General features: G+C 34.4%; 2 protein-coding genes across 2 annotated transcripts; both read left to right on the forward strand.

The window, feature by feature from the left end:
* The first annotated feature begins 1,517 nt into the window (after positions 1-1,517).
* On the forward strand, positions 1,518-2,549 carry LOC145188214 (uncharacterized). The gene has a single exon (XM_090069810.1). It carries the CDS (start codon positions 1,518-1,520, stop codon positions 2,547-2,549), a length of 1,032 nt encoding a protein of 343 aa, XP_089925936.1.
* Positions 2,550-7,053: 4,504 nt separating this feature from the next.
* LOC149893573 (uncharacterized) lies at positions 7,054-11,067 on the forward strand. Its single transcript, XM_090069889.1, has 4 exons — positions 7,054-7,752; positions 8,005-8,889; positions 9,214-9,972; positions 10,525-11,067. Exons 1-4 carry the CDS (start codon positions 7,054-7,056, stop codon positions 11,065-11,067), a joined length of 2,886 nt encoding a protein of 961 aa, XP_089926015.1.
* Positions 11,068-12,936: the final 1,869 nt, after the last annotated feature.

The raw sequence follows: 12,936 nt of genomic DNA on the forward strand, positions 1-12,936 counted from the left end.
AAACGGATTTGAGAACGCTTTACAAGCCTCTGATTGAAAGCAATGAAAAGATGATCAAAAGCATCGAAGAAAGTCACAATGAAAAATCGCCTCCCAGTTTGGATGAGACAAATCATTTAGGAGACATTTCTTCCTTCTATTTAAATAGGTGTAATAAGCGTTTCGTAAACCATGTTAAAAGAAATTTCGAAATTAGTAAAAATGATAATAATGAATTATACATTGGAAAAATGGGGGTGGAGGTGGATGGAAATGATATCGTTGTTGTAGGAGAAAAGTATGAAGGAACAAAAGGTCTTTGGAAGCTTATTACAGAACCTGAACCTCCAAACAAATTATTGAGCGAGTATACGGATGAAGATTTGGAAAATTATGAAAAAATTATTTTAAACAGTGGTGCTATTTATTTGGAATCAAATCCAAACAAGCCAAAATCCTCCAAAAGCGAAAAATACCGAAAAGTTATAAAACCGATTTGGAAAAAATTAATGGAGTCTAAAAATGGTAAAAAAGGTCATGGTGTGATTATTCTTCCAAGCGATCCAAATGCTCTTGTAGAAAAGCTTGAATTGAGTATTGCTGCATGGCATGCTGGAAATAAAGAGTCGAGAAATGTAGCTGTTTCCATTTGCGATGAGCTGTTGAGACAAAATAGAATTAATAAAGACGAGTACAAGTCGATGATGGCGTATATCGATATGAAATAAAAAAAATCTTTGTAAATAAAAAATGATCGTTTATAGAAATAGATATGTTAAGAAGCATATTGTGGGTGGAAGTGGGATAATTGACACGCTTAAGAATTTCTTGAGAAGAGCAGCATCTTCAGGCGCTTCAAGAGCAGCATCTACTTTAGCTAATAAAATTGCAAAAACTGAACTAGGAAGAGAAGCTATCATGGCTACTAAATCTGCAGGAAAAGAGCTAGCTTCAACAGCCATTTCCACTGCTAAAGATGTAGCTATTGACAAAGGTAAAAGAACCATTGAGAAATTGTATGCCAAGACTGGAACTCCAAAGCCACGCGAAGCTGCAAAGAATGATCTCAGTCTTAAAAGCAAAGAAATTATTTCAAGCATTGTTAACAAAGCAGCAGCAGCAGCAGCAGCAGCAGCAGCAGCACCGGTTATGGATGAATATTCTATGTTTGGATCAGGATTGTCGAAGAACAATGTGATTAGAATACAAGACTTAGTAAAAAAAGGAAATGGACTTTTGATTGCATGAGGATCTAAGAAATTTTTTTTCTTTGATGTATAAAAATGGCAAATTCCGATGTTTTAAATTTTACAGAAGAGATTATTGTGGATGAAGAAATTGAGAGATTTGAGTTTCACGAATACGAGCCCGTGAATAAGAATCTAAACGTGGATGGAGAAATAAGAATCAATATCGAGCAACAAGATTTGTTCACGCTTCCATCTGAAGCATACCTTTTGGTTGAAGGAAGACTTTTAAAAGCGGATGGAACTTCTTACGCTGATGCAGATGTTGTTACTTTTGTTAACAATGGTATCATGTACATGTTCAGTCAGATTTCTTATCAGTTGTCGAATCAAGAGGTGGAAACCATTTATGAGCCTGGACAAGCGACTACCATGATTGGATATCTCAAATACCCAGTAGAGTTTCAAGTCTCTGAAGGAATGAATCAGCTGTGGCAAAGAGACACGACAGCTTTAGCAGATCTTGTCAACAACACTGGATTTAAGCAAAGACAAGACTACATCATTGCAAAAAGTGAAGAAAAAGGAACGTTTTCGTTTTGCATTCCTTTAAAGCACATTTTTGGATTTTGCGATGATTACGAAAAAGTGCTCTACGGATTCAAACATACACTTACTCTTGTGAGAAAGAGCGATAGTGATGCTATTTTTAGAACAAATGCGACAGCTGCAGGAAAAGTGGATTTGACTAAACTGTCTTTGTTTATGCCTCATGTCACACCCTCTGTAGCGAGCAGTAACAATCTTTACAAAATCATTGAATCAAAAGTAGATGTTCCATTTTCGTTCAGATCTAGACAATGCGACACCATCGCTGTTCCTGTATCCAATAACTTTAGTTGGAGGTTAAGCGCAAGATCAGCTAGTGAAAGACCTAGGTATATCGTTGTTGGATTCCAAACCAATAAATCTGGAAGTCAAGAACTAAATCCTGCAGTCTTTGATCACTGCGACTTGAAAAACATGTATGTCACTTTAAACAGTGAAAGGTATCCTGCTGTTGATTACAATTTAGACTTTAACAACCAAAGATATTCAAGAGCTTATAAAGACGCTTCTAAATTTGACAATAGACTTTATGGAGTAAACGATATTATATGTCAACCTAATATATCTGCCTTAAACTATAGATACATTTGCCCTCTGTTTGTTTTTGATGTAAGCAAGCAAGCTGAGAGGTTAAAAACTTCAGTGATAGATGTGCAAATAAAAGCTACATTCAATGCGAACGTTCCTGCAAACACTCAGGCTTTTGCTGTTCTCATTTCTGATAAATTGCTTAGGCTTAAATCAGATGGAAGCAGAATGAATGTTGTTTATTGAAATGTTTTCAAAATAGAGCAATTCCACGACCGTCACAGCGTGACAACCGTCTTTTTTTTTGCCTTTAGCCTTCAATATTTTATTATTAAATATATATAAAAAGAATTTTTTTTTGCTATTTTGTTAGCTCGTAAAAAGTGCTACAAAAAAAAAGAAAAAAAATTAGGGTGGATATATTAGCCTCTTATTCATGCGAGAAAATATAAAACGTCACAGCGTGACCAAAATTCTCTCACTGTTTTTTAGTTTTTAGATCAACATCGCGATTCAGCTAATATAGATGAACTGAATTATTAACTTGGCATTAAACAAAAAGTTTAGACATTACTCTTACAAGTTTTATAGCTAAATAACATTTATTTAATTAAATTTCAAACAGGTGCACCTTTAATTAACTAGTGGTAAACGTCACAGCGTGACGTCACAGCGTGACCAGACACATTTGGGTAATTATAAACCAGGTAAATGGGCTGTTTTTAATAAATTTAAAACTAAATAGAGAAGTATTAGACAAATATATAATTACATCTTCATAAAAATAGTTTTTACATAGCAATCTGCCGAACACGCCCATACTATATCAGTGTCAAATCGCGTCCATATTATATTGCTGTCATATATACAACGTTTTAAAGTTTTTTGGTGATTTCGTCTGAAGACGTAAGTTGTTTCACTAAATACTTGGCACTTGAATAGGGTCGCATTTCTATTTTACCATTATTGTTTTGAATTAGGTGCGCTGCAAATATTCCTGGTTTTGCTGGTGCTTTTGTAAATAACTCATCAATTTTAAATTTTTTTATTGTATTTATAATATCTTCCATAGAAACAAAATAGACATTGAAATTAGTCTCATTTTTAACAGCTTCATGAAAAGTTATGGCATCAGTTATCATACATTTTCTCTGGATTATTTTTTGCGTTGCTATTCTTTTAACGGTCCCACCAATAGCATCTACTGGTCCTTTCCCATGAGAAGCAGCGAAAAAGTTCCAGAATAATTTTAAACCATGCTGTTCTTCCAACCAGGGTATTGCTGATGCAATAAAACGATTTTTAAATTGATTGCTTGGGCCGTCTGTCCAAACCTGTAGTATTTTAACACTTGATTCAATATGCTTAGATAATAAACTATGAACAAATACAAGAATAGATTCTTTTGAATGGCTTAAATCATCTGAAACTATGACAGCTGATGAGCATGAATTTTGGTACCAAAATACAGCAGTAAAAACAGTAACTTGCTTCTTGTGCCAATGTGCTGACTGCACTTCATCTTGCCACAAAGTTGAAAAATTTTCAGCAAAATCCACTTGAAGAACGGCTGTGTCTTGATTACTTTGAAGTTGGACCTTATGATCACGATATGTAATTGATTGTTTCTGTTTAATAAAATAATGCAAAAGAAATGAAGGTAAAGATTTTGAAAAGCTGCTGTAAAGATCATCAACTCTTCCCTTTTTTTCAATTTTTTTAATATATTCCTTTCCATTACCTTCTGCAACTTTTTCCCATTGGTACCATGTAATGCATTTATTCTTGTCAATTTCATTCAAAAGAAATAGATTATGAAACTTTGCAGCATTTTTACATGTGGTACACATATTATTATAACAAATGTCTTTTTCACCATCACATACAATGCTTAGAGGAAATTTATGTGAATACAATGGAAAATTTGAATCAAACTTGTGCAAGGCTTCAAGGATAAGAATTATATTTTGATGCTGTTGACAGCAACAAACGTTTCTTGACATTGAACTAGACAAAAGCACATGTGGTGGGCGTAAACTAGCAAACTTTGATTTTCCGACTGATTCTTCAGGATCATCACTTTTAAAAACAGCATAAGCTTCATTAACATTCATATACAAATGACGTTTTTGCACAGTTTCTTTCTTGTTCTTTAATCTCACCACAATGGTGTCTCTTTTACCGGGTGCTTGACGGGATATATCATCACGCTGGTAAAAATCAAGAACCAATTTTACAGTTAAAGCATCTAATGCATTTTTACTAATTATTTTTTCTGGGCTTGGGATTTCATTCATTTTTGTTAAAAGTTTTTGTACAACTTTAGCCCTCTTTCTGGGTGATTTTGGTAGTGCTGACTCGGCTCTCTTAACAGCTTTTCCAAGAGTGCTAGCAGATTTGTAAGGGGGTGATGTAACAGCTACAGATTTTGATTCTGCTATTTTTTGTCTGCTCTTTCTCTTTCGCTGCCTTTCTTTTTCTCGTTCAGCCTCCAAATTAGCGAGTCTTCTTTCTTTTCTTTTTTTTGATTCTTTTTCTTTAACTACTTTTTTGCCAAACTTTTCTAACTGTCTTTCACGATATTTCTTTTGACGCTCAGCATGAGTAAGAGGCATGTTAAACCCTTGAAAGATTAAAAAAAAGGCAACACATTAGTTATGGAGATGCACGTATTACATCTAAGGCTCAATGGAGTTACAGTTATCCCTTAGAGAGGCTCTATGTATCTCAAAAGAGAGCCTCAAGGATAGCTGAGCATTCATCCTCCAAATGTTGCCTATGCAAAACATACCTGTAATTTGTAGTTTTTGTAGATGATGTAAAAGAAAGTAGGCTGCTCAGTAATCTGGGTCCTTAAAGTTGATAAAAACTCAATTGTGGTTTCAGTTTAGCAGTTTTAAATTTTGTTTTAAATGTTGTTAAAAAATTGTCACGCCGTGACGTCACGCCGTGACATAAAAAGATTCTAAAAATAACTTGAGCTAATTACTTTTTTAAACATGTTAGTATTTTTTTAGATGTACTAGATTGAGTTCTCATTGCGCTGGATTTTTGAAACCCTAAGTTTTACTGGTTGTCTAAGAAATAAAACGATTGGTACCCTAATTGTCACAGCGTGACATGTCACAGCGTGACAATAGTGGTAATAGCATTTGATTAAAACAAATGGTATTCTGAATTCGTATGGCAATAAGTATGTTTTTATCATAAGTAGGAATGATTAGTGTAGCTAAAAACCTTATTGCAATGAGCAAGACAGTTTTGAATTTTTTACAGGTTCAATTTAACTTTGGTGATTAAAAATGAATTAAATTATTGCAAAAACGCCTACTTTTACCTTCTGTTTCAGCCCATGTTATTTTTTATAATAGCGGCATACTATAATAAGCTATATATTTTCTGAAAGAGGAGAAGTCGAGCTTTCTACTGATATATAGTATTATCTATATTGGGTTGGTTTAATTTTATCATTTTTTGTGAGACGGTCGTGGAATAGCTGAATAATATTTTTTTAAAAAAAAAATGAGATATACGAAAAAGGATTTGAAAAAATTGCTGAAAGAAAACGGAATTTCCAAAACGTCAAACAATAAAATGACTTTATTAATGCTTGCGTTTGAAAACAACTTGATTAGTAAAGATGAATGGATTAAAGACGTGAAGGAAGACCGGCCAGTGGGTAGACCGAAAAAGGGTTAAATCTATTTTCAAGAATAATAAAATGAAACAGTTTTTTCCATTTTTTCTAGAATGTAGTATTAAAGAGACTGACGTAAATAAAAAAAGACATCTTGAGCTTCTTGCATTTGGAGAAGCAGGTGTGTTTCGCGAATCTGTTTACATCACTGAAAACGGAGATTTTAATATTCCAAAAGAGTACAGTGATGAAGAGAGAGACAGACTTTACCAACTTGTATGGAGTAGTGATACAGAATATTCGCAAATAGAAAAGGAAATCAAAGAGCGTCTCAGTACTTGGAAAGGCTTGCCTAAAAAAGAAAAGCTAAGAATGATTGACAAGTATGTGCTTGGTTTGGATTGTGATTTCGAGGAGAAGAAAAAGATTTCTGGAAATCTAAAAAGCGCGATTTTAAATCATTCACTTGCTCCTAATGATATTGTATATAAAAACTTTAAAATACTTTTCATCAATGACATAAATTTAAAAAAATCGAATTTGATTTAAAAAAAAAATCTTTACAAATAAAAAAGATGAAATATACAAGAAAATTTTTGAAAAATTTGTTAAAAGAAAACGGTGTTTCTAAAACGTCAGACAATAAAATGTCTCTCATGATGCTTGCGGTTGAAAACAATCTGATTAGTAAAGAAGAGGTTTTACAAAGATCTAAAGACAAAAGACCTGTTGGCAGACCTAGAATACATGAGAAAAAAGAAAAGAAACCTCTTGATCCAAAATATGCTAGACTTGGTTTAATTAGAAATAATCCTTTAGGTTTGAGAATAACTAATGTTGATACTGGTGAGGTGGTGGAATACAAGTCTGCTTACGAGTCGCATAAAAAGACGGGGCATAGCTGGCAGTACTTTGAATGCAGAAATGGAAAAGTAGTTGATGGATACAAATATGAGATTTCTGGAGCAAGAAATTTTTAAATTTGATATATAAAAAAATTTAAAAATTGAAAATGGCTTAAATAAAAATCTTGCACTATTAAAAATGGAAAACAAAACGTTGAAAGAATTAAAAGAAATTGCTAAAGAGCAAAAAATAAGAGGTTACTCTAAAATGAGAAAGGGGGAACTTATAACAGCATTGCATCCTCCTAGAGTTGTCTCTGCTCCTGCTTCTATTCGTAGACGAACAACTGAGGCAAGACCTTTACCTGTTATTGAAAGGCCTACTGTGGTTAGGTTTGTTAAACCAGCTGTAAAAGTTTCTGTTAAACCTACAAAATTAAGACTTGTTGTTAGCTCTGAAAGACCTGTGCCAGCTCCTCGTCCTGCAGTTAAAAAGCCTGTGCCAGCTCCTAGACAAAGGACTGACGAATTGATTTCATTCGGACCTGCTCTCTTGCAAAATCAGGCATCAAGAGATGAACCCTCTATTCTTAACGAATCAGTCGAGGATTCAACAAACGTTATCACTCCAGTTCCAGCACCAAGACCTGGTTTAATTTCAACTCTGACCAGAGCTACAAAAAGTGTAGCGTCTTATGCTAAAAACAAGTTTATTGATATTAAAGACTGGATAGAGCCCTACGTTCCTGAAGTAATCAAGAAGAATGTAAGCGAATCAGTAGAACAAATCGATGAAAAGATAAAGTCTATCAAATCACTTGTATTAAAAACAGTGTATAAGCAGCCTGTGTCAAAACCAATTACAGTAAAGTTTAAAATGACTGAAGATTCGGTAGAGGGTTCTGTAAGACAATTTTCTTACAGACCTTCTCATAGATATCAAGACCTTGCAGCCTTTTTTAATTTGGTGAGAGAGTCAGCCATTCAAACCATGGAAGGAGAAAGAAACACAAAGGTAAGAATTGTTTTAACGTGTGAAATGAAATCTGTAAGCATGATGACTGGTGAAGAAGTGACTCGGGAAGCAAGCTTTTCATCCAGATCAGAGATTATTCTAGCAGCTACGAATGTAAGAGAGTTAATGAGCGAAATGGAAGAAAAAGTCTTGGAAAATAGCGTCAAATACAATGCTTTAGGATCTAATTGCACTATATCTAAGATTTTAAGAATGGATATTAACTTTATCGATTACAAGCCTCTCAGCGGCTCTTCCTACATTGAGTTACCTGCCGACTTGAAAAACAAAAAGGCGATCATTAACATGGAAAACAAAGACAATGAATGTTTCAAGTGGTGTGTCACCAGAGCGTTGAACCTTAAAAATAAAGACAACGAGAGAATTGATGAAGACTTGGTTCTAAAATCTGAAGAGCTCGATTGGGACGAAATGGAGTTTCCTGTGAATTACCATAAAATCAGCACGTTTGAAAAGAATAATCCAACTATTAGCGTGAATGTCTTTTGCTATACTGAAAAAACACCTCAACCTTTGCGAATATCTGAATTTGTGGATCGAAACCATTGCATTGATCTGCTGTACATTACAAACGATGTTACAGACCATTATTGTCTCATTAAAAGTTTCAGTCGCTTTGCCGGTTCTTCGGTAACAAAAGGTAAAAGAAAACAACATTTTTGCAGAAGGTGCATGCAAGCTTTTGACCAGGAAGAAAAGCTTCAAAAACATAGAGAAGACTGTTACAATAACGCACCAATGAGGATCGAACTTCCTAAAGAAGGGTCAACTGCCCAGTTTAAAAACTATTGCAGGAAAATGAAAGTTCCATACGTCGTATATGCCGACTTTGAAAGTTTCACCAAGGCTGCTAACACTTGCGCACCAGATTCAAATCAGTCGTATACGAAACAGTACCAAAAGCATGTTCCGAGCTCTATCGTCTATTATATTAAATGCTTTGATGAAATCGTTTACAAGGGAAAGCTTAAAACGTATACAGCTGAAAGCGATGATGACGACGTGGCTCAAAAGTTCATAAACATGCTTGAAGCAGACCTTATAAAGATTTTCGATAAGATTGATTTAGTAAAAAAGAAAGTGATGACGGATGATGATGAAAAGAAGTTTGAAGCTGCAACTGAATGTCACATTTGTAATAAAGATCTTGGAGATGATAAAGTCTTAGACCACTGCCATTTGACTGGGAAGTATCGTGGTGCTGCCCATGATGCTTGCAATAAAAAATATCGAATTCCAAAATTCATACCTATCGTCCTTCATAACTTGTCTGGTTATGATAGTCATTTGTTTATTAAAAAATTAGGCGGGAAGCTCAATTGCATACCCAACAATGAAGAAAAGTATATCAGCTTCTCTAAACAAATCAAAGTCAGAGAATTTATTGATAAGAAAGGAAGACTTCGAGAAGTGTGGAAAGAATTGAGGTTTATTGACAGCTACAGATTCTTACCCTTCGGCTTAGACAAACTATCTAAAAATTTAACAGACGATCAATGCAAAAACGTAGCTGAATATTTCCCCGAAAAGAAACAGTTCAGTCTGATAAGGAGAAAAGGGATTTACCCTTATGACTGGGTTGACTCGATTGAAAAGTTTTCAGAGACGCAATTACCTCCTATTGAAGCATTTCATTCCAAACTGAAAGATGAATCAGCAAAAGATGAAGACTATGCACATGCGAAAAACGTTTGGGATGTATTTGAGTGCAAAACGTTTAAAGACTATCATGAGCTGTACAACAAGTCCGACGTGCTGATACTAGCTGATATCTTTGAAGATTTCAGAGACACTTGCTTGAAACATTACAGTCTTGACCCCCTTTGGTATTACACGTCTCCTGGGTTGGGTTGGGATGCAATGCTAAAGAAAACTGGAATTCGATTAGAACTTCTAACCGATATTGATATGCTTAACATGGTTCAAAAAGGAATTCTAGGTGGGATTAGTATGATCTCTAACAGACATGGAACTGCCAACAACAAGTATATGGACGATTATGATCCTTCAAAACCTTCGAAATTCATTCAGTACTTAGACGCAAATAATTTATACGGATGGGCTATGAGTAAGCCTCTCCCTGTTAGAGGATTTAGATGGATGACTGAAGAGGAAATTTTCAATTGGAAATCCATGTCATGCATTCTAGAAGTGGACTTGGATTATCCTGACGAGCTTCACGATTTACACAACGATTATCCTTTAGCTCCTGAAAGACTAACCATTGGAAAAGTAGATAAGCTAGTCCCTAATTTAAACAACAAGGAGAAATACGTCGTTCACCATGAAAACCTTAAACTCTATGAACGATTAGGGCTGATCATTACCAAAATTCATCGAGGTATCACCTTTGAAGAAGAGCCTTTTATGAAAAAGTATATCGATCTCAACACAAAATTAAGAACAGATGCTGAAAACGAATCTGACAAAGAATTTTTCAAGCTGATGAACAACTCCGTCTTTGGCAAAACCATGGAGAATATTCTAAAACGCGTAGATGTTAAACTTATTACTACGAAAAAAGAAGCTCTAAAGTTGTCTAAAAGTCCACGATATGAACGAAACACCATTTTTGATGAAAACTTGATCGCGGTTCATATGAAAAGAACAAATGTCTATTACAACAAGCCTGTTTACTTGGGACTGAGCGTTCTAGACATAAGCAAAATTCTCATGTTTGAACATCATTATGACTACATGAAGCCTAAATACGGAGATAAGCTTAAATTGTTAATGACGGATACAGACTCGCTCTTTTATGAAATCGAAACGGATGATTTCTATCAAGACATTGCTGACGATATTGAGGCTAAATTTGACACGAGTGAATTTCCTAAAAACCATCCTGCTGTTCAACACTTTGGATTTGACTCTGGGTTTAAAAATAAAAAGGTAATAGGTAAGTTTAAAGATGAGGCTGCTGGTAAGCAAATTAAAGAGTTTGTTGGACTTCGACCCAAACTCTACTCTTATGAGGTCTGTAATGAAAAGAAAGATCACAAAAAATGCAAAGGAATACAGAAATGTGTGGTTGATAATCGCATCACTCACCAAGATTACTACAAATGTTTAATGGATAAGAAAGAAAAGCTTACAACCATGAATGTTATCCGTTCCCATCATCACGATATCTACACCGAGGAAATCAACAAAGTCGCACTCAGCGCTAATGATGATAAAAGGATACGAACGAATGATGGCACTCACACCACCTTCGCCATTGGACACTATAAAACAAGACCGTGATTCTCATTTATGGATTATGATAAACTCTTTCCTACAGAGTAATGACATCTCACATTATCAGAAAAAATATTCATGTCTACAAATAACAAACTCGTCTTGATTCTATCCATGCGCTAGAACATTTTTGAATTAAAAAGACAGCAAGAAGTTTTATTAATTCCTTAATGTCACCATATGTAACGCTATCCATGCCATCCCATACTTAAGGGGTATCAATGCGCCAGAACCCGCATAGCCTAGTAGTGTTCCACTTGATATACTTGCCTATCGTTGTGGAGAGAATTTCAAGAATGGAAACAAAAATTGTAGATCAAAACGGTAACTTGATCGACTTTAGAGGTGAAGACATTATCCTCAGATTTCACGTGAGAGAAAAAATAACCTCTGTGCTTCAAGACCTTTTTACGAGCAGCGCTGTTCAACGATAATTTTTTTTCTTTTATTTTAAAAAATGAGTTACCAAAAAGTAAAATTAAACTTTTCACAAAATCAATCTGACAAAATAAAAAAAGCGATTCAAGACAAGACTGATGTTAATATAAGACTATCTCATCAAGACTTGAACGGTGAACATGTTCTCGCTCTCACTAATGCGCAATTAAATAAAATCGCAAAAGTGTATGAAGCTGGTAAATGAGTCACTCTTAAATTGAGCAAAAGACAAATTGCATACAACTCAACCATTGAAGGTGGATTTATCGGAGCTCTTTTACCGTTACTAGGTATGATAGGTAGCACTCTTGCTACAAAGGTTGTTCCTGCTCTAGCTACTGGATTGTTAGCAGGTGTTGGTTCTTCTGCTGGCTCTGCTATGGTTGATAAAATTGCAGGAAGAGGAATCGTTTACTTGAAAAAGAATGGAAGTGGAATGAAAATGACTGCTGCAGGATCAGGAATCTTTTTAAGACCTTGGGTAAAACCTACTATAGGCGAAGGACTCTTTGTTAAAAATGGAAAAGGCTATGAATCTATTGGATCTGGCTTATTGCTCGGTCCAAACTCACCTTTCTCAAGCATTCCCTTTTTAAATTTAATCTTGTAAATTATGCAAAGAAAAAAACTTTTTAAAATGATATAAATAAATTTTTCTTGCTATATAAAAATGACATACTCCTTTAAAATTTTTGATAAAGAAACAAACAGGTACTATACATACATATTTAGAGATTACGATCAATATATCAGTAGACGTAATCTCCTAGATAAAGATTTCAAAGAAAACAGTAGAGAAATTGAAGCAAATCAACAATGTAAAAAATTGTTAAAAGAAATAGAAAAATTAAATGAACTAAAAAAGGGGAAAATAAATTCATGGAAATACGATCAGATGCGTATAATGAGAATTGAAGAAAAAGAACAAAAAATAAATTATCAAAAACAAAGACTAGCAAGATATTATAAATATATAATTAAAAAACCTGTCCCATCTGAACTCTTAGATTCTAACCAAACTTTACATTAAAAACCTATTTTATATATTTTTCAGATATATAAAATTTACCTTTTTCACTATTTACTTCACTGAAGAAATTAACAAAGTCGCACTCAGCGCCGACGATGACAAGAGGATACGAACGGAGGATGGAACTCATAGAACATTTGCCATCGGACACTACAAAAACGGACTGTAGAATAAAACCCTGCTTCTCATTTATGGATTATGATAAACTCTTTCCTACAGAGTAATGACATCTCACATTATCAGAAAAAATATATTACAATTTATATTTTTTTAAAACAAAAATACATATCACATCTTGAAACTAACAATGCGTCAGAATCTTGAAAAATATTCATGTCTACAAATAACAAACTCGTCTTGAATCTATCCATGCGCTAGAATCGCATACCCCTCTTGAATTTCCTTAA

This window comes from Hydra viridissima, unplaced genomic scaffold, assembly GCF_058129835.1.
Source record: "Hydra viridissima isolate aposymbiotic clone 2 unplaced genomic scaffold, HvirCarnegie_v1 scaffold_1, whole genome shotgun sequence".
Taxonomy (NCBI): domain Eukaryota; kingdom Metazoa; phylum Cnidaria; class Hydrozoa; order Anthoathecata; family Hydridae; genus Hydra; species Hydra viridissima.